Below are 23,715 nucleotides of genomic sequence, written 5' to 3' on the forward strand. Positions count from 1 at the left end.
ATTCATTTGAGATAAAACAAAGGATGTAGATTACTTGGGCAACCCAAGCCTGATCCATGCACAAAGCATCCTTGCCATCTGGGCCACTCAAGTTATCTTGATGGGTGCTGTTGAGGGTTACCGTATTGCTGGTGGGCCTCTCGGTGAAGTGACTGACCCAATCTACCCAGGTGGCAGCTTTGACCCATTGGGCCTTGCTGATGACCCAGAGGCTTTTGCTGAGTTGAAGGTGAAAGAGCTCAAGAATGGTAGGTTGGCCATGTTCTCCATGTGGGAGATGCTAGGTGCACCCAGCAATATTGCTGGTGCACCCAGCAACTTTTATGAATGGACAATTTTGCCCTTTAATAAAAAATTATAAAAAGCCCCCCCCCCCCCCTCTCCGGAAGAAACTTTTCTGCTGCTGCTCATTCCTTCCGCGAAGCTTGTTCTCCCTTCTCCGCGAACTGCTTCTTCTTCTCCGGCAAGGCAAGCGCGAACCTCGTCTTCTTCTTCTCCGCGAACGAGGTTAGTCTCCCTAACTCCCCTTTGCTTGTATGATACAACATTGTTATAGCTTGTAGCAGTGGAACCTTAGGATAGTTACCTTAGGATAGTAACTTTAGGGTAGAAAACGAGAGGAGAGGACGCCGGAAAAAATGGGGAAAAGAGGCTGACGGCGGAGACTTCCGGAAGACCCGTTAGGGGTTCTTCCGGAAGTTCCGGAAGAACCTTTTCCGGAAAGTTTCCGGAAGAAGTGTTCTTCCGGAAGTAATCAAACGTCTTCCGGAAGAACACTTCTTCCGGAAGACTTCCGGAAAACCTCTTCCGGGAACTTTCCGGAAGAAGTGGTTCATCCGGAAGAATTCCGGAAGACGCGCACTTCCGGAAGAATTTTCAAAGTTCCGGAAGACCTTTCCGGAAGAACCCCTTCTTCCGGAATGTTTCCGGAAGAACCACTTCTTCCGGAAGTGGTTTTTTGTTTTTTTTTGTGTTTTTTTTAAAAAAAAAATTTTAAACAGAAATTGTTTTGTTTTTTTTTAAATGAATTATTTTATTTATTTTGGTTATTTTGTTTTTTAGATTTTATGAAAAATGAAGTTTGGGTTTTTGATGTCATATTTTTTTTATAATTTAAATTGTGTATTTTTACTAAATATTAATTTGTAAATTAATTTTTTTTTATAAAAGTAGTTGTGTTTGTTTTTGTTTATTGTTTTTTTTAAATTAGTGTTTTTTCTTTAAAAATGAAGTTGTCTATTTTTATAATTAAAGTTGTGTGTTTTGGAAGTTTTATAAAAATACTAATTTTTTATAATTAATTAGTTTATTTTATTATAAATGAAGTATTTTATTTACTAAAAAAATTGTGGATGTTTACTAAATAATTTTTTTTTACATTAGTTGTTTAATTTTTTTAAAAAATTAAGTTGTGGATGTTTAGTAATGAATTATTTTTATATTAGTTGTGTTTTGTTCTTATAAATGAAGTTGTTTATTTTTTTAAAAAAAAAATTAACTTGTTGATGTTTACTAAGTAATTTAGTTGTGTTTTTTTTTAGAAATGAAGTTTCTTATTTTTTTTTTTAAATTAAGAGTTGGATGTTTACTAATTAATTTTTTTTACATTAGTTGTGTTTTTTTTTATAAATGAAGTTGTTTAATTTTTTTAAAAAATTAAGTTGTGGATGTTTAGTAATGAATTATTTTTATATTAGTTGTGTTTTTTTTTTATAAATGAAGTTGTTTAATTTTTTTAAAAAAAATTAAGTTGTGCATGTTTATTAATAATTTTATTTTACATTAGTTGTTTTTTTTTATATAAATGAAGTTGTTTAATTTTTTTTTTTAAAATTAGGTCGTGTATGTGTGAAAATAATTTGATTTAAGTTAGTCTTATTTGTTTATAAATAAAGTTGATTTTTTATAAAGAAAATTGTGTATATTTTGACCGAAAAAAATACGTGTTCGACATGATTTACAGATCATGGCCAGAACACGAGGTTTAGGTCGTGCCATAGGTAGAGTTGTAGGCAGAGATAGAGCTGCTGACGAGGATGCTGGCGATGTTCCCGAGAGGCGTAGGCCTACTGCTTCAGCCCGTAGGCTATGCGTTCATCAGATGACTACGGAGGGACGTGATATGGCTGAGGACGTCGCTGACATGACTGATGATGTCCCTGAGCAGCCTACGGAGACACCTGAGATGCGTGCGGACGCACAGGGTGCTGATAGTGGTGAGGGGTCAGATGGTGATGATGCTGCAGAGGGATTCCCTGGTGGTCCACGTGACCCGTCAGTGCTCACATAATTTGCCGAGCATGTTGCACATGCCGTGTGGAGTGGACAGGTATTTTAATTTTTTAATTATTTGTCATTGTTTATTTATTTGTTTATGATTAATTTTTTTTAATAATTGTATAATTTGTACTTCAAATCAGGAACGTCCTGATTTGAAGTTAGTGTCACATGGGAGGAAGCTGACACTGATTGGGAGGCCAGTGCCTGAGATTGAAGGCCTGGTGGCTGCCACAGGATTAAGTCCACTGATAGATTGTTCAGTTATTACTGGCGATCCTGGACTTATATCCGCATTTGTGGAGAGGTGGCACAGTGAGACTAGCACCTTCCACCTTCCAGTAGGAGAGCTGACGATCACATTGGATGATGTGTCGTCCATTCTACATTTGCCCATCACTGGTGCCTTGCACAGTTTCCACGCTCTTTCTACGGAGGAGGCCAGATTCTTGCTCACGGAGTTGCTGGAAGTGTCTGCGGAGGAGGCCAGAGCCGAGACAGCACTCACACGTGGAGCATATGTACGATTAGGATGGGTTCGTGACATTTATGAGACCAGATGTCAGGCCCGGCGGTGGATTGTCGCAGCTCGCGCATATTTGCTGCACCTTGTCGGTTGCACTCTTTTTGCTAATAAGAGTGCAACATACGTGCATGTGGTCCACCTTGACGTTTTCCGGGACCTCGCTCATAGTGGTGGTTACGCTTGGGGGGTTGCCGCACTGGTTCATATGTACGACCAGTTAGATGAGGCTTGTAGGACCACCACCCGACAGCTTGCGGGGTACTTGACGCTATTTCAGGTAAATTTTGTGTTTATTAATATGTTAGGTTCGATTATGATTTAAACATGTTTTTATGTTATGTTAACCTCAATTATTGTGTAGTGCTGGATCTATGAGCACTTCCCTAGTGTGCATCAGTGCGTGACTGACGATACATACCAAGAGACGTCCCCACGTGCTTCCCGGTGGTTGACGTCGAAGGCGCACATGAAGGGCATCACAGGAGCACCCTACAGGGCACGTTGTGATGGTTTGACCGTCACAGATGTGTCCTGGTTGCTGTACACGGAGCATCGGGGTGTTAGGGCGTTTCAGGAGATTTCATCGTTCCAGGGTCAGCTCAGATGGGGTCCTATGATCGTCGCAGTTCGACCGGAGAGGGTGGTACGCCAGTTCGGTTACATCCAGAGCATCCCTCCGCCGTTGTTAGTGCACGATTGTCACAGGATCAGATAGATGACAGGTGGATGGAGTTTGCGGATCACTTACTACCTGCGGGTCAGCCTTGTTTAGTGCCTGGGCAGGTATCTGCGGATTACATTGAGTGGTTTTTCCGCATATCTCACCCTTTCATGACACCGACCCAGGAAGCTGACCAGCAGAGGGATGCACCAGCTGCAGACCCTGAGGACTACATACAGCCGCCCAGCCCCCAGGTTCCAGTGGCATTTGACCCCCCTCCATATGTGGTAAGATTATTTGCGCGTTTAATGTTTTATGAGTTGTTGTTTATTTTGAATTTCATAATAAATGTTTTTACTGACTTTGACAGGATGATTACGAGGGATATGAGGCGATTGCACAGAGGTTGGAGCGTGTGCTCAACCTTAGGATAGTCACTGCAGGCACAGAGTTATATGACATTATGCAGGACTGCCTGACGATCGCGAGAGGGGGACCCAGTGCTGATGGGACGGTCAAGGCTCGTTAGAGACGCCGCACGGACCATTGATCATTGTATTTATTTTGTTGTGTTGTAGTTGACATGAATATTTTTAATTATTACAGTTTTTGTTTAATATAGTTGACGTGTTTTGCACAGTTTATTATTTTATAATATAGTTTGTTATTCCGATTGTTTGTGGTCCTTAAGCGAAGTTTACGGTTGTTTTAAATTTATTTTTAAAAAAAGGGAACCTAGAATCATGAGTTTTGTTTGTAAGAATTACATAAAAAATAAAAGTTTTTAAAATGATTAATAATTCATAAGTGAACCCTTTTTCCATGTTCAAGTACCCATGTTTGTAAGAATTACATAAATGAACCCTTTTTCCATGTTTGTAAGAATTACATAAAAAACATAAGTTTTTAGAATCATGAGTTTTGTTTGTAAGAATTACATAAATGAATCTTTTTTCCATGTTCAAGTACCCATGTTTGGGATTTTTTTGCGTGGGTGTGTCTGTGCCCTGAGACAATGGAGGGCGGCCATTTCTCATGTTTGGACGTCAAAGAATCCAAAAAAAATAGTCCCGTTCCCCAGTTCCGTCAACTAACATGTCAAAACAAAGCCTCAAAATCCAAAAAAATAGGAAATGAACCCTTTTTCCATGTTCAAGTACCCATGTTTGGGATTTTTTTGCGTGGGTGTGTATGTGCCCTGAGACAATGGAGGGCGGCCATTTCTCATTTTTGGAAGTCAAAGAATCCAAAAAAAATAGTCCCGTTCCATGGTTCCGTCAACTAACACGTCAAAACAAAGCCTCAAAATCCAAAAAAATAGGAAATGAACCCTTTTTCCATGTTCAAGTACCCATGTTTGGGATTTTTTTGCGTGGGTGTGCCTGTGCCCTGAGACAATGGAGGGCGGCCATTTCTCATGTTTGGACGTCAAAGAATCCAAAAAAAATAGTCCCGTTCCATGGTTCCGTCAACTAACACGTCAAAACAAAGCCTCAAAATCCAAAAAAATAGGAAATGAACCCTTTTTCCATGTTCAAGTACCCATGTTTGGGATTTTTTTGCGTGGGTGTGCCTGTGCCCTGAGACAATGGAGGGCGGCCATTTCTCATGTTTGGACGTCAAAGAATCCAAAAAAATAGTCCCGTTCCCCAGTTCCGTCAACTAACACGTCAAAACAAAGTCTCAAAATCCAAAAAACTACGAAATGAACCCTTTTAACAATTAAATTTTTGGACCAACACAAGAAAATTGATCATTACACATTAACATTGTGTTGACATCGTCATCATTTATCAATTTGATACACTCAAAGCGAATTTGGTTACCTGTATCGGTGAATGGCTTCCGGTAGTGAATTTCATCCAAAAATTGTTTGTCGGATAGCTGAAGGGTATTGTGTATTCTGGTTTTTAGGCTTGCAAAATCACACCTATTTGGTACTCGAATGGGCACCGGAGTTGAAGTTTGGAAGTAAACCCCAGTATCATTGTGAATAATCGATCCATTTGGATAAATGAAAGCCAACCTTGAGTTGACAATCGTCTGACTGCTAGTTTCTCCTAGAAATGCCATAGTTTGTGTATCAGTTGGGAGATTATTTGAAAGCAAGATAATGTGTGATTTAGTAGCCTAGTCTGCCATATATATAGATGGTTGTGACCGAGCCTTTGTTTAACTTTGTTTACAAAAAAATAGACACGCGTAAATGTGTAGTCAAGTCAGCCAATGTGTTGTCGCTAATGTGTAGTCAAGTCAACCAATGTGTTGTTGAGCGACTGCTAGTTTCAAAATGTGTACTGAAGTCAACCAATGTGTTGTCACGCTCAAACTGTAACACGCATGCATGTCATTATGTGTTGTCAATTATGACAATGATGTATGCTGTACGCGTAAATGATTTTTGATGGACCAACAATTTCCTTGCTTAACCAAACGAGTAGTTGATAATATTAATTGGTTAGTGACGGGTTACAACGAATTATATCGCATAATGAATACAAATAAATAAACAATGAATGTTTAGTCTTCATTTAGGTCTACATAGTGTGTTTTGAATGACATCAAGCTTGTGTATTCCTGCATTCTACTAATATATGGAATTGCCCATTGCTTTGCCTGAGAATAACAATTGGTTGACCACAACAGCGCTGGGGGCGGCAACGGACAATGGTCTTTCAAATAAACCTATTGTACATGAACAAACATTATATCATGCGCTGACCGTGCCAAACGAACAAGCGAAGTCATTGCATAATTGTTACACTAACTATATTCAATGTACCTGAACAAAATGATTTCCAAACACGTGACCGACACATATGATGCGGTGGCCAGAAGAGTCAGGTGGTGGTTGACTTCTAAGAGGGAAAAATGTCATGCTTTGTTGTTGGGACAACGATACAAGGATTACGTTATACCGTGAAGCAATCACATATCCCATGTCTGTTATATCCATCCACTTGTCCACACTAACCTGAATGAACCAAACATACACATGTAAGTAATTTAAACATTGTTATTAAAAAAAATTAACCTAAAAACATACCTTTGAAAATCCATCAACAAGTAGGGACAACTTTAATTGTTCAAATCTCTCTGTGCCACCGAAGAGGTTCATGTACTCATGCGACCACCTGCCAAGTTCTTTAAGCAATTCATTACGCACTAACGGCCACGAATCTTCCCCCATACCTAATAAAGCGCCAATGGACCGATATCCACAGTTACCGTCCGCTTTCACATCCACAACGTCACGAATGAAACCTTGAAAGAATGACGCAAATTGATCCAACATCGGGATGATCCTTGTTGGCTGACGCGGTTGAGAACATGATGCACTTCGTTTCACTGGAGAGTTGCTGCTTTGAACAGAATGAAAAGCATCAACATACTCCCAGTAAGACGGATCACGCTTTGTGGATGTTTGACTTCTTTTCATCGGTTTCTTCGGTGCACCTTTAGTGTTCACCTTTGATGGAGGAGGGCACATAGAGTTATGATCAGGGTATGCGATTTCTCGAAGTTTACTCTTCAGATTTACTTTGCCAGCCACATCAAGTTCATCAAACCTTTTAGATATGACCTCTATTTCTTCCTTGATGGTGACTTCCGTCTCACATAACCCTTGGTCTGAAAAGCAAAGTCTCCTCCAAAAAAGATGGACTGACTCCAATGGGATGCTGCTAGCAGTATACCTAGAAAGCTCACATGCACAAGGAAGCCCGTGCGTGCTTCTCATCACACAACCACAAGAAGAGAGATTGTTGCCGAGATAACGTAGACGGTCAATCTCAGAAGCAATCTGATTTAAAGCATCCCTCGAAACCATCCCAAGAAGCCTCTTGTATAAGGTTTTTTTATATACATGGCCAACCACATGCGTACTGGTTTCAAAGGATGCTTTAATTTCGACGTGTTGCAGCGTGATCATGTTGTTCATGGCATCCCAAACACTACATAGGTCTCCAACGCTATTTTGTAGTACTCTTTTGAGAGCCCAATGAGCTGATTCAACCCTACATTTAAAATACACAACAAACATGAAAATATACAACAATTAAATACCATTTAATATTAATCGTTACTAACAAATAAAATCAGTTGTTAATACCTGTTTGTTGTTGTGTTGCCTAGGTGCATGACCTTATTCGTCCATGCTGTAATAAATTTTTCCTTGTGGGGGATAATCCATGTGTCGTTAACATAGTCAACGAACATCGGCCAAGGCGAACAAGCAACTTGAAACTTCTGATATGACTCATGGAACTCGTATTCGGACGGACAATCAACCAAAGTACCCCAGTTATCCATTACATAGTCCCACGCATTTTTTTCCCCGATTAAAGATTTGCACTTCGCCTTCACATTCTTATCGATATGAAACCTGCACAACAAATTAGTAGACTCGGGAAACACAGTTTTCACTGCATTCATCAGTGCTAGGTCTCTGTCAGTGACAATAACAAGAGGGAGGCGATCGTGTCTTAAAAATAGGCCTCGAAATCGTTCCAAAGCCCATACAATATTATTAACACGCTCAGCCTCCAGATATGCAAACCCAGCAGAGAATGTCATCGCCGTTGGTGTCACTCCAACAAAGTCAAGTAGTGGGAGTCTGTACCTGTTTGTTTTGTAAGTACTGTCTATAAAAAACACCAGATGACATGCATTGCATAACTTTACTGCATCTGGGTGACACCAAAACAGATCACGCACCACAACTTCATCCTTCAATCTATGCCAATGAATGTATTGATCACGTTCGAGAAGCTTCATCAGATGCTGACTTTCGGTATCAGCTCCTCTTATTGAAGAACGATATGCACTTCTTGCATTGTAAATTTGCTTTATCGTGGTGTAACTGTCGGCATTGTGTTCCTTCAACGTTAGCAAGATGTTTTTCGGTTTCACCATCGACTTTGTCATATCAGCAATAATTTTCTTTTCTTCCTTAGTCAATCGCCCGGCGTATGGATGTCCAACTAAGGACTTCGCCAATTCATGATTATGAATCCCACAGATCAACTTCACCATCCAACCTTCCCCTCCACGCACTGGTTTCCCACGAAGCCTGAAGGGACAACCACATTTCCTACTCCCGGTGTCTTTTCTAACGAATTCTTTATTTCTACACTTGTACGTACCACTCCTTTCACACCCAATTAACACAAATGAACTTCTTCCTCTGCTACCGGTCTCTGTGTCAGATCTCATAATCACTGCAACAAATCCATTTTCATGGGCAACTGTTCGAGCCCATTGCAAAACATCATCTCGAGTAGCGAATACCTACAACGCAACCCTAACACATTAATTTTCATACAAACCATCAATTCAACCAATGACTCAAATTATCTATGATTACCTGAGATGTATTAAAAGCATTTGAACAATCGACATGTGGTTCATTCACTCCACATTCTTCTTGATTATCATAATCATAATCCATATGAACTTCTTGTGACATCGCAAAGTCATACCTCCATTGATCTTCGTCCATCTTAAGGACATATGCATCATACACAAGTACATTCAAATTATCATATAACCACATCCAAAAATTTACTACACCTTAAATAACAAACATATTAATAGGACATATGCATCATACACGACTATATTAAAATTATCACTATATTCTAAATTTATAACTACATTATTTACTTAAACTAAACTTATCACTATAATAAACAACTAATAAAACATTTTTGTACCATTATACATTTAAGTTACCTAAATCATTTAATATTATACCATTATACCTAATTAAATTATCCACAACATATATAAAACAGAAATACAAAAAATTATAAAACAGAAATATATATATATATATATATATATATATATATATATATATATATATATATATATATATATCATTATAAAACAAAAAAATTATTAAATGAATTTTATTGTTATAAATTTTAATGTCCACAATATATACCATTATACCTAATTAAACAAATAATCCATTATTAAACAAATATATATATATATATATATATAAATTATAAAACATAAATAAAAAAAAATTTAATAATTTAACATTCCGGAAGACCTTCTTCCGGAAGTTACTGAGGCCTATTCTGGAAGAAGTGGTTCCGGAAGTGTCTTCCGGAAGCACTTCTTCCGGAATGGGCCTCAGAAACTTCCGGAAGACGTTCTTCCGGATGTTACTGAGGCCCATTCCGGAAGAAGTGCTTCCGGAAGACACTTCCGGAACCACTTCTTCCGGAATAGGCCTCAGTAACTTCCGGAAGAAGGTCTTCCGGAAGTGTTTTCCGGCAACACTTCATCCGGAAAAGGCGTCAGTGCCTAAAATTTCTTCCGCATACACATTTTTTTTACTACTTTTCTTCCGGAAAAGAAAAAAAATACTCATAAAAGCGTACCTCCGACAAAATAGGAAGAAAAAATACTCATAGGAAGAACAGCCACTAACAAAACTTCAAATACCGAACACGGGACCACCGAATCTCTAAATACTTCACGGGACCACCACCAAAATAGCGAAAGCGCAACCGGAAGAAACAAAGCAACCAGAAGAAACAAAGCAGAAGAAAGCGAAAGGCAGTAAAAAGAAGCGAAGAAAGCGAAAGCGCAGTAGAAAGAAGCGTTTACGCGTTAATTTAAAGAAAATTACACAAGGGCAAAATCGTCATTACATACGCATTAAATATTATTTTATTTTTACTTATTATTATAAAATGAAAATTCTTATTTCGTTACATACGTTCACTAATTATTTAATTATTTATGTATAATAATATTAATTATTTTATAATTTAGTTTATCCATTAAAAGTAAATTATATTATCAAATAATTTTTTTTTAAAAAAAAGTTCAGTTCCGGAAGAACCTTCTTCCGGAAACTTTCGGATGACGATCTTCCGGACGAAGTTTATGAGTACTTCCGGAATTCCCAAATTCTTTTTCCGGAAGAAGTCTTTTTCCGGAAACTTTCCGGAAAAGCTTGTTCCGAAAAGTTTACGGAAATACTTCTTCCGGAAGAAGAATTATTGAAGGGCAATTTTGCCACTTCACTGTTTGTGCACCCAGCAATAATGCTGGGTGCACGTAGCAACTCCCTCTCCATGTTTGGTTTCTTTGTTCAGGCCATTGTGACAGGAAAGGGACCTTTGGAAAATCTTGCTGATCACCTAGCTGACCCAGTAAACAATAATGCCTGGGCCTATGCTACAAACTTTGTCCCCGGAAAGTGAGCATAGCAATAGTGAAACAAAGAGAAACACAGTGACTTGAAAATTAGAGTGAGAGTTTCATTGTTATTTGGAGAAATACATATTGAATGTTTTCTTTTAAGAAGAATATGAATTATATATCTTATTGTGCATTGAGATCTTTATTTAGTTTTGTAGTGTTGATGCACTTTATATTTTTCGGTAGATGTGGTAGAGCTGCAATACCAACAAGAGCGCATTATGTTATTAATTATACGCATTAATTGGATTAACATTGTGAGGATCAATATGGCTTGTAACATACTTGACCACATTCTGTACACTAGTGTGATGATAGTAATAAGGTCAACATTACTGATTGTGCTAATTGCAACCCAAGAAAACCCAAAACTTATTATTGAAAAAAATTTAGTTACTTTTTACCAATTCAATTCGATGTCAGTTTAGTTCAATTATTGATTTCAACTGTCCCAAACATGTACTTCGATGAAACTTTGGTTGATCTGATTGTTCCAAGTTATTATCTGATTGTGCTGCTAACGCCTGAAATTCAATATGTTGTTTGAAAAAATGCCTATGAATGTGTTTCAAATGAATTACACGTTACTGAAAGAACACAAAAGAAATTCAGATCCAAACATTAGGTTAATTATTCAAAGCTAGGTTTTTTTATCATGCATCTTAAAGTGAACTAATTCAAAGTTGGGGAAACCTCTGTTTTAGGATTCTCTTCGGATCTGAACTGCTTCGGACCCTTATCAAATTATATATTTTTAGAAAAAACTCTGTTCTTGCAATCTGTTTCTTGGTGACTTACAATTGCACTCGCTACTAGGCCTTGAAGGAAATTATGTATTTCGGGAGACTTTTTTATATCAAAGTTATTTAAGTTATTATTGGTTGGAAATTTGGAATTCTTACACGGGGTAAGAAAAAATGGGATCATGATTAATTAAAACAGATATACACAAAGACATCACATGTGGATCTTTTGTTTTCTAATGAGTCATTCATTTGAGATAAAACAAAGGATGTAGATTAAAAGTAACTTCTTAAATTTTAAACTAATGGGTCGTATTAAACAACTAAAGATTCACATGTGACCGATTCTGCAACTCTTTTTGTTGTGCTATTTCTCTCCCATGAACGAAATCGACATTCTGCATGTTCGCAGCCATAGTCACTCTCCTGTTCCAACTTGGATCCTCTTCCTGTTGATGCTCGCTTTCATGTCAGATTTTCTTTTCAAGAAATTAATAACGAGAGCAATTGTAACTTTTAAGTCTCCAAGGAAGCTATATCTGGGGCCATAGGAATTATCCTTGGCTTGAGCAAGCACTGCTCTTACATTATTGCAATACTTTCTAATTTAGTGTAGGCTATCTTGTTTCTCTCTGCATAATCGTAACTGATTTTGCTCCATTTCTTTGTTTTAAAGACACTTTTTTCCAGAATTAATTTATAACACTAACCAAGGTGCATGTGACATTCCTAAGAGGATATAACACCAAATAGAAGACATTGTCCCAATGTGATCATATCTTGGCAGTTCATTTGTTATGCTCAAACTTGGCAGTATTGTACTTCATATTTCTACTAGTGCAATCACTCCTCCAGTGCCTGAGGTAGTTCTGCTACTATAATAAACCTAAAAGTCAAAACTTTATCATATCGTACTCCATAGAAATGAGAAAGTAATGGGTAAATAACAATCTGAAATGTTTAAAATTTAGCAGGTACTCTTAATTCAGTATTTTTTTTTTCAGCTTATGTAGGGTACATTTTAGAGCACAACATAACATAAGGATAATGTTTTGTGAACAAAATATCAGACAGCAAAAAGCTATTTTCTTAGATTTTGGAATGTAATTTTAAAAATGTGATTAGAACAAAATGATAAAAATATAGAGAAAGAAATAATAATTATGTGTAATATATAATTGTAAAATTATGCTCTGCTAACTCAATGCATAGCTACAAGCTCTGTATCAAATGATTCAAAGTGAACAATACTAAGCTATGACTTAAACAGTAAAATTCTACTTGGAACTATGGAGATATATAAGCATTGGATGTCAACACCAACTTTCAAGTTTCAAATTCCAATTCCCCAAACATTTCATCGACTGTCCATAGTAAAATGATCAAAAGAAATCACGTTTCAAAATTAAATTAAATATGCTAGTCACCTGGGATGTGAGTGAGTATAGATTTGTTCAACTACAGTCAAGTGAAAATAGAAGTCAAAGCACATCGAAGTTATATTAGATTTCAGTTAATTGGGTGGATCGATTCAAAATCATACATTTCAATTATATTCTCAAGTAAAAGACAGTTGGAATGGGTGACACACGGCAAAATTGTCACTCACAACATCGAAGCAGCAAGGCCTCGTAAGAACATAATAGGTACAGGAAACCAGACGCAAACTCACAGGAACACACAATCCGGAATGAGTACAACAAAAATAAGTTCTGTCCTTTCGAGACGCTTTCATTAATTTATCAGCAATGACCTGGAGGAAAACATCAGCAACTTTAAAATCCAAGACTACTCAGATGATGCAAACAAATATGCTGTAGGTTTAAAATCTTCTATTTCTACAGAAAGACCAGGGAAATAACAGATAAAAACAGAATTCAGTTATACTTTCTATAATCAGGAGTAAATCGAGTCAACTATAAAACTTAAGGCATTTCAAATAACATGTCTGTTTCAGCTTGGTTTGTTATCTGAACCACTAAGAATTAACAGTGACTGAACAAAACCTTAAAAGTAGACTGAGACAGGTAGACAGTACACTGAGAAGAAAAAATGTAGGTATGAGTTATGACAACACTAAAACAATAAATAAATATTATTGTTACAATACCAAAATAAATTAACCAGCATATGATTTATAATCAAATGAAATGTCCATAGCGTAGTCTATCAAACAATCAAACGCAATAAACATTGGTCGCTCACCATGAAAATTAACAATAACTTAATTTGTATCTGGAGATCACTCCCCATGAAAATTCCTAAAACCTAATAGGCCTTTAGCAATCATTTCATGGAGAAGTTTCTCGGCCTTATCATTTTCATCCTTCTCAAAAAGAGAACGAATAATGATTTCAAAAGTTACAGCATTAGGGATGCAACCATTGTCTTCCATTTTTGACTTAATGGCCAAAGCTTCATCAAACATGCCCTCTTTACAAAGCCCACTGATCATGACAGTATATGTCCAGACATCTATACAACAGCCTTTAACCAAGAGATGTTGAAAAAGCTCTTGTGCATTCTTAAGTCTTCCACCTTTACATAATCCATCAATAAGTGCCGTGTATGTGTACATAGTTGGCTGAATTCCCCGTTCCTTCATTTTCATGAATACTGCAGTTGCCTTGTCAAGGTTTTGGTTTTTGCATAAACCATCTAAGAAGGAATTGTAGGTGACTACATCAGCTGGTTGACCTCTGTGGTGCATCTCATTCATAAGATTCAAAGCAGAAGTAATTCTCCCTGATTTGCACAACCCATCAATAAGAGAATTGTACGTCACTGTATCAGGAACCATATTTTTATGCAGCATTTCTCTTAGGAGATTCATGGCCTCATCCACCCTTTTACACTTACATAATCCATTAATCATTATATTGTAGCTGTACACATTAGGATTTACTCCCATTTGCACCATAGCGTGGAATATCTGTTTTGCATTCTGCACTTTACCAACTAAACAATATCCATCCATTAAAGTACTATAAGTAACAACACCAGGTTTTATTCCTTCTTTCGTCATCACAGCTAATAAATTTTTGGCTTCTTTCACCTTTCCTTCTTTACATAATGCATCAATCAATATACTAAAGGTATAAACATCCGGGTTGATGTTCTTCAATATCATTTCATTTAATAAACCAAATGCTCCCATTAACTGACCCAAAAGGCAAAAACCATATATTAGAGTAGTGTAAGTGATAGCATCAGGAAAAATTCCTCTAGCATTCATCTCAGAATATAAATCATAAGCCTCGTTTACAAGTTTATCTTTGCATAAGCCATCAATGATGGTGTTGTACATTACCACATTAGGCCTAGTTGATCTGTCTTCAATCATTCTCAGCAACTTGACGGCACATCTCGTTTCTCCTATTTTACATAGTCCATTGAGCAGGGTCCCGTAACTAACATGGTCCATCTGAAATCCTTGTGCTACGACCTTGTCATGAAAGTGCAGTGATTTCTTGACCTCACCCTTGAGACACAGACCTTTCATGAGTGTATTCAAGGTTACGGTATTCGGCTGATAACCTAATTTTAGAATTTTGCCCAATACAGAAAAAGAAAAGGCCATTTGGCCCAAGTGGCAGAAACAATTGATGAGGATGTTCAAAGTAACAAAATTTGCCCTGATTCCTTTGACTTCCATTTGTTTAGAAAGGGAAATGGCAATAAGATAATGCTTCATCTTTGCAAGGGATCCTAAAATCTTGTTAAATTCGATGATGGGTGGGGTATGACGAACAAGGAGCATGCCACTGAACTGGGAAACAGTATCATCAACAACATTGTCAATGGATGGAAGCTGAGAGTGAAAGCAAAGAGGGAAAGTGGGGTTTGGAAGAAAAGGAGGAAAGTTGGGAATGGAAAGAGAGAGAAGAGCTTAACCTTCTTGACAATGAGAATGAGAATGACATTGTTGTGTTGAATGGATTGTGTTTGTTTGGTTGGTTTATGTGAAACAGAGATAAAAGCTCAGTTTGCTCCGATTCGAGGCATGAACTGATAGAGGGCAGTGCGCTAACAATAAAATTGAGACATTCAGCTTTGATTATGTTTATACCCTATATTTGACGTGATAGCTTATCTTTAGGTAATCACTTTTTTTTTTGTCAGTTGAATCACATTGCTCTAGTGCAACTGAAATATCTTCTCCTGACCATGTCTTCTTGCCACTATCACATCTTTTATCATTTCTCTTCTTTTTTTTTTTTTTCAAAAATCTTTTAAATATTTTTTTTTATTTAAAATATAAAAATACATTGGGATAAAATTAGATATTCACATATTTCATCTACAATTTTAATACTTTCATTCTAAAATTGAGAGCTTTGCTTCTCCAATTTCAAAACATTAGTAATTTTGGTAAAAAATTTAATTTCGTCTACTTTTTTTTGTCCAATAAAATCCTAAACTTATTATATTTATTTAAGATATCATTAAAAATAATTTAATTAATTATAAAGTAAAAAAATAAATTAAATAGAGTGTAAACAAAATTAAATATTAAATCAAAATTGTGGATTTTCTAAATTACGAAAACTAAAACTACAAATCTTTTAGAATATGGGAATCAAATATTTATATTTTAAAATAAGGGACTAAAATTGTAGATTTTGTTAAATAAGAGGATCAATTGTCTCAATTGTAAAATAAAGGGGCCAATATTACAAATTAAGTAAAATAAAAGGATAAAAAAATATTTTTAAGCCTATAGTTATATAATGGTATGTAAATAAAACATTTGATATTTTACGTTAATTTTTATTATATCTATTTTATATATTATCAAAAAATAAAAGTATAATTAAATCAGAAATAAAGAGTATTTAATTAATTTTCAAATAGTTTAAAAATAATCCCCAAGCTCAATGAACGCAACTTGAATAAATGTACATAATTAATTATGAATAAATGTGTCAATCCAAGATTCGGTCTAGTATATATGGTCAATTTTAGTAAAACATCGTTATTTTTTATTATTATATTTATCATTTTATGAAATTGTTAATTTGATAAATTTCTTGATTTTTAAATTGACAACTTATCATTACAGAGACAGAGACTCTGATAGTGAGATACAAATTTTTTATAATGTTAATTTTAATTATTTGTTATAATAAGATTATTTTGAATAAAATATCAATAATCTTAATAGACTAATATGTTTGTAATGAGAAAGTCACAATCCTCAAACTTAAGCCGCTACAATAAAAAAAAGAGTTTCACAACCTTTTCATAACTCTTAAAAGAGTTTATTTATATCTAGGATAAAAAAAGGTTGAAATTCAACTCAAAACAAAATATAAAAATAACATAAAAAAGGAATGATGCATGTCACCAGGTATAGCAGGTGGATGTGCAGCCTAGTGCCAAGTAAAAATAATTTAATTTTATGTAACAGAAGTATTTAAATATTAATAAATATCATTAATATTAATAAATATCATTAATTTTAAAATATATTATATATATAAATGATGTGCATGCGTACATCATTTATATATAATTTTTAATTAATGAAATTTTTTAATATTTAAATACCAAAGATAATTTGGCCTAGTTTATTAATATTTATGTATTTTTTTTAATTTCAGATTTATTATCCCAAGACAACATAAACAAAGAAATTAAGACAAAAAGAATTGAAAGAGAAAGTTACAATCCTCAAACGTGAGTTGCTACCATAAATAAAGAATTTCAAGACATTTTCCTAACCCTTAAGAGAGTTTATTTATATCTAGGGTATAAAAAGGGTCCGAATCCAACTCAAAACAAAGTATAAAAATAACGTAAGTGTTGGTAAGACTCGAAAAATACATTCAACTGTCCTTTATTTATCTCTTGCCGTGTGTCACCCATTTCAACTGTCCTTTACTTCAGAATATAATTGAATGTATGATTTTGAATCGATCCACCCAATTAACTGAAATCTAATACAACTTCGTTGTGCTTTGACTTCTATTTTCACTTGACCGTAGTTGAACAATCTATACTCATTCACATTCCAGGTGACTAGCATATTTAATTTGATTTTGAAACGTGATTTCTTTTGATCATTTTACTATGGACCGTCGATGAAATGTTTGGGGAATTGGAATTTGAAACTTGGAAGTTGGTGTTGACAAGTGGAATTTTACTGTTTAAGTCGCAGCTTAGTATTGTTCACTTTGAAACATTTGATACAGAGCTTGTTGCTATGCATTAAGTTAGCAGAGCATAATTTGACAATTATATATTACATATAATTATTAAGTGCCCATCAATAAGTGCCGTGTATGTGTACTTATCTGGCTGAATTCCCCATTCCTTCATTTTCATGAATAGTGCAGTTGCCTTGTGAAGGTTTTGGTTTTTGCATAAACCATCTAATAAGGAAGTGTAGGTGACTACATTAGCTGGTTGACCTATGTGGTGCATCTCCTTCAAAAGATCCAAAGTCCTCTTTGCATAAACCATTAATGAGAGAACGTCAACGTCACTCAGGAACATATTTTTATGCAGCATTTCTCTTACAAGATTCATGGTCTCATCCACCCTTTTACTCTTACATAATCCATCAACCATTGACCATTATCTGTAGACGTAAACATTAGGATTTACTCTCGTTTGGATTATACCATGAAACATCTGTTTTGCATTCTGCACTTCACCAATTAAACAATACCCATCCATTAAAGTACTATAAGCAACAACATCAGGTTTGTTTTACTCCTTCTTTAGTCATCACAGCTAATAAATTTTTGGCTTATTTCACCTTTTCTTCCTTACATAAAGCATCAATCAATATATTATAGGTATAAACATCCGGGTTGATGTTCATGGATATCATTTCATTTAATAAACTGACTGCTCCCATACGATATCATTTCATGTAATAAACTGAATGCTCCCATTAACTGACCCGCAAGGCAAAAGGCACATGTTAGAGTATTGTAAGTGATAACATTAGGAAAAATTTCTCTAACATCCATTTCAGAATATAAATCATAAGCCTCATTTACAAGTTTATCTTTGCATAAGCCATCAATGATGGCGCTGTACATTACCACATTAGGCCTAGTTGATCTGTCTTCAATCATTCTCAGCAACTTGATGGCGCATCTCGTTTCTCCTGTTTTACATAGTCCATTGAGCAGGGTCCCGTAACTAACCTGGTTCGTCTGAAATGCTTGTGCTACGACCTTGTCATGAAAGTGCAGTAATTTCTTGACCTCACCCTTGAGGCACAGACCTTTCATGAGTGTAGTCCAGGTTATGGTATTCGGCTAATAACCTAATTTTAGAATTTTGCCCAATAGAGAGAAAGAAAAGGCCATTTGGCCCAAGTGGCAGAAACAATTGATGAGGATGCTCAGAGTAACAAGATTTTGCTCAATTCCTTTGACTTCCATTTGCTTAGAAAGGGAAATGACAGTGAGATAATACTTCAGCTTTACAAGGGATCCTAAAATCTTATTAAATTCGATGATGGGTGAGGTATGACGCACAAGGAGCATGTCATTGAACTGGAAAACAGCATCATCAACAACATTGTCAATGGATGGAGGCTGGGAGTGAAAGCAAAGAGGAAAAGTAGGGTTTGGAAGAAAAGGAGGAAAGTTGGAAATGGAAAGAGAGAGAGAAGAGCTTAACCTTCTTGACAATGAGAATGACATTGTTGTGTTGAATCGGTTTATGTGAGAGAGATCAAAGCTTAGTTTGCTCAGATTTGAGGCATGAACTGATAGAGGGCAATGCCCTAACAATAAAATTGAGATATTCAGCTTTGATCATGTTTAGACACTTTGTCCACTGTCATGGACGGCTTGAGAAAGCTAGGTAGGTCTTTCATCATAAGAAAGAATTATCAACCATTAGATATATCCATTAAAACATTAGATGGCTGAGATTTTTTTAACTTTTTTTTCCATTTAATTTTCTCTTTCCAAGTTTATCTCTCTACTCCTTGGGGAAACGACGGAAAGGGAGCATTTTTTTTTTAATTACCAAATGGGATAAAATTTTAATTATTATCCAAAAGGGATAAGACATAACTTTTAAATTGATGAAACATTATTAACCTTTCTTATTTATTTCATAAATAAATAAACTAGAAATCAAAACAAAATACCTAAACATTAAAATCCTAGATAAACAACACATCATGCATATATTAAAGCTCAAAATAGAACAAATATTTAAAAAAATAAAAGAGAAAAAAAAAACTTTTTAGTGTATTCATCAACAGATGTCACACATTTTTATTTTTATGTATTACAAAAGAAAAACATAAAATAAATGAAATGGTATAAATATTCTAAACATAGCGTATCGAGTTTTACTGTACCATGATCTCCTTATTTTTTAGGCATGTAGTTTACAATCTTATCTTCTGATAATGGCTTCTTTTTTTTTTTACACATGATCTTATTGTTAGGCTTGCAATTTTATGACCTTATCTTTAGGTAATTACTTTTTTTTTTTTCAGTTGGATGGCATTGCTACAGTGTAACTGAGATATCTTCTCGTGACCCTATCTTCTTCTAACTATCACATCTTCTATCATTTTTTTTTTCAAAAATCTTTTAAATACTTTTTATTTAAAATACACTTGGATAAGATTGGATATCCACATGTTTGATCCACAATTTTAATCCCTTCGTGTTAAGATTGAGACCTTTGGTTCTCCAATTTTAAAAAATTTGTAATTTTAATAAAAAATTTAATTTTTTCTACGTTTTTTTTAGTAGAATCCTAAACCTAATGTATTTATTTGACATATCATTAAAAAATAATTTAATTAATTATAAAATAAAAGAAATAAAGCATAGGCAAAACTAAATATTAAACCAAAATTGTGAATTTTCTAAATTAGGAGAACTAAAATTATAAATTTTCTAACATATGAAACCAAATGTTTATATTTTAAAATAAAGGACTAAAATTATAGATTTTTTAAATAAGATGATTAATTGTTTCAATTGTTAAATAAAGGGACCAATATTACAAATTAAGTAAAATAAAGAGACAAAAATTATATTTAAGCCTATAGTTATATAATGGTATGTCAATAAAATATTTGATATTTTACTTTAATTTTTATTATATCTATTATATATATTATCATTTATTTAATATTTTATAAAAAAAAGTATAATTAAAACAGAAAATCAATCCAATCAAAATTACATCATATTAGATCAAATTGGATCGTATTAAAATAAAATTTTAAACAAAATCAATTGAATGATAAATTTAAAAAGTCAAAATAAATGGATGAAATAATTTTTGTTTTCAAGATCGATCTAATTGAATCTGCTACCATTCTATTGTAAGGCTCAGATTTTTTCCAATAAGGAAAATCAAATACTATTTTTATATTAAATAATCCCATGCACAGGAATGGTAGTTGAGAGAAATGTCAAACATTTTATATATATATATATATATATATATATATATATATATATATATATATATATATTACATGAAAAAAATGTGAGAATCATAGACGAGGACATGTGGGGCTACCCACCTACAATACTTTGTCCAATGAAACCAGCTAATATATATATATGTTTTATATTTTAAAATAAGAGATTAAAGTTGTAGATTTTTTAAAATAAGATCAATTGTCTCAATTGTAAAATAAAGGGACCATTATTACAAATTAAGTAAAATAGAAGGATAAAAATATATTTAAGCCTATAGTTATATAATGATATGTAAATAAAATATTTGATATTATACATTAATTTTTATTATATCTATTATATATATTATCATTTATTTAATATTTTATCAAAAAATAAAAGTATAATTAAATAAGAAATATAGTATTTAATTAATTTTCAAATATTTTAAAATTAATCCCCAAGCTCAATCAACACAACTTGAATAAATGTACACAACTAGTTGTAAATAAATGTGTTCGGTCTAATATATATGATCAATTTTAGTTTTAATAAAACATTGTTCTTTTTTATTATTAAATTTATCATTTTATGAAATTATTAATTTGGTAAATTTCTTGACTTTTAAATTGACAACTTATCATTATAGAGATAGAGATTGTGATAACGAGATACAAATTTTTTATAATGTTAATTTTAATTATTTATTATAAGATTATTTTAAATAAAATATCAATAATCTTAACAGACTAATATGTTTGTAATGATCTTTATTATTTAAATATTAATAAATCTCATTAATTAAAAAAATATATAAATGATATAAATGCAGATATAATTGTTAAACCTACTCTCATTATTTAAAGCTTAAGTTTTTTTCTTATAGTTCAAACAATTAAGATTAACTCTCAATTCTTTCCTAAGCATTTAGAATTATGGTAAAATGGTGATCAAACATCTCATATAGATAAGATTAATAAAAAAAAGAATCATGAGAAGAATTCAAATAAATATAAAGGCAGTGCAATTAGGTCAAATAACTAAGCTAGCCCAATCCAATCCTAGAAAACAGAATTCTACTAACATAGGCATGGTAGTACCCCCAAAACAACATAAACAAAGAAATCAAAACCAAAATGAATTGTATGAGAAAAAAAAAGAGTTTCAAGAACTTTTCCTAACCCTTAAGAGAGTTTATTTATATCTAGGGTGCAAAAAAGGTCAAAATCCAACTCAAAACAAAATATAAAAATAACAAAAAGAAGGAGTGATGCACCCCACACAAGTATAGCAGGTGGATGTGCAGAACAGCCTAGTGCCAACCAGTAAAAATCGTTTAATTTTATGTAACAGAAGTGTTGCTAAGACTCGACAAATACATTGTCAAGCAGTTCAAGGATTTTCTGAAAGCAGGACAGGTACACCAAACTGATAGGCAAGTGTGTAACCACATAACGACAGCAACAATTTAAAAGTAAAGAATCTCCCTCCTAAATTGACTAGGACATTTGTGGAGGGAAAGAGGTCCTTCTGCCATCAGTACAGGGTTTGGCTCTCAGTAAATGTGAGTGCTAAAAGAGGAAATAAAAATTATTAAGAAAATTATCACAACTGCAGAACTTATCCAGACTGACTTGCTTCAGAAATAATTGAAACAAATTATTTATACTATTCAGAACCACAGTAAATGGGATGATTCCAACAATTATGAAGGACTACAGTGAGCAGTATTGGCTATATACATGCAATGAGAAGGACAACAAAATCTGCAATGAAACCATTCAATAAAGGAATTCAGCAAGCTTTGCGGTTAGCAAGGACTAGACTAAAGTCGGCGAACAACACTACTTTGATCTTGGGACATTTAATTAACAAAATCTTGAAAACGGGAAATAATGAAGATGTGATGATGTAAACTGCTAATTTATAGCCCAAAAGATTACCACGTAGCACTTTCTGAGTGCTTTAGTCAATCTGACCTGAGAAACTCAAGCAACGAGTAACATCATTACCCTTAATGTTGATATCAAAAGAAATAAGCATCCAAACTGAATGGAAAGAATACAAACACCTCACCACAAGAACAGAGGATCAAATGAAAGCATGACTGGCCCAGCAGACCGAGAAACAATTAATGTTTATATCATATTCATATTTTAGTGAGGGCATTGGTGAGGTATAATCAAACCGTAACTGGTCAACAATCACTACTTGCTCCAGCCTCAATGCTGTAAACAACTTGAAGCTTATGCAAGCAACAACCAAGCAACAACTAGTTTGAGTGTCATGAGCTTGATAACAAGCAAGGCTTCATGACAAGTGCAACTGACACAACAACAATCTCCACCAACTGGACATAATAACTTGAAATGTGCAAGCTGTATAACTATCTCGTGGAAAAACAGAATGTACGGATTATTTGGCCCTCAGTTTCTATTTGATCATCAAAATGAGCAACTTCTCAAACACCACAATCTCTTACACTTTTCCACCTCCATTCAGAAGAAAGTACTCAACTATATAAAAAGAAAATAGGTATCTCTAGAAGAAGAAAAAAAACAAATTAGACTTTAAGTAACCCATCTAAGAGTTGATACTCACCTAAAGTACACAAACTAGGGATTTAAAGTCTAAGACTCTAAGTCAGCTGACATCAAATTAAAGCTTAACTCTAATGAAGGAATGGATTAGGTATTAACCTCATAAATGATCATAAATAAATTTGAACCTCCATTTCTCATATCTCATATTCATTATTTAAATCATGAAAATTTTAGATAATCACCAGAGTGCACAATCCTGAATGAGTACAACCAAAATAAGCTCTAACCATTCAAAAAGCTCCAATTAGTATAGCAGCAATGACCTCTAGGAAAAGATCGG

General features: G+C 34.2%; 1 protein-coding gene and 2 pseudogenes across 1 annotated transcript; 1 reads left to right on the top strand and 2 right to left on the bottom strand.

Annotated features, from left to right (window-relative positions):
• Nucleotides 1-33: 33 nt before the first annotated feature.
• LOC114389706 (chlorophyll a-b binding protein 1D) lies at nucleotides 34-10,833 on the top strand. The gene is made up of 2 exons (XM_028350447.1): nucleotides 34-270; nucleotides 10,564-10,833. The coding sequence occupies exons 1-2, from the start codon at nucleotides 101-103 to the stop codon at nucleotides 10,688-10,690; spliced, it is 297 nt and encodes a 98-aa protein (XP_028206248.1). The 5' UTR covers nucleotides 34-100; the 3' UTR covers nucleotides 10,691-10,833.
• A 763-nt stretch (nucleotides 10,834-11,596) lies between these two features.
• Nucleotides 11,597-15,551, bottom strand: LOC114390679 (annotated as a pseudogene).
• Nucleotides 15,552-17,702: 2,151 nt separating this feature from the next.
• On the bottom strand, nucleotides 17,703-19,236 carry LOC114390680 (annotated as a pseudogene).
• Nucleotides 19,237-23,715: the final 4,479 nt, after the last annotated feature.

The sequence above is a fragment of the Glycine soja genome, chromosome 16 (assembly GCF_004193775.1).
Source record: "Glycine soja cultivar W05 chromosome 16, ASM419377v2, whole genome shotgun sequence".
Classification (NCBI taxonomy): domain Eukaryota; kingdom Viridiplantae; phylum Streptophyta; class Magnoliopsida; order Fabales; family Fabaceae; genus Glycine; species Glycine soja.

Excerpts from the sequence above, each read along its gene's own strand:
- LOC114389706 (XM_028350447.1), top strand. The coding sequence starts at position 101 with ATGGGTGCTGTTGAGGGTTACCGTATTGCTGGTGGGCCTCTCGGTGAA. Across the intron at positions 271-10,563 it reads AGGTTGGCCATGTTCTCCAT|GTTTGGTTTCTTTGTTCAGG; the intron begins GTGGGAGATGCT and ends CTCCCTCTCCAT.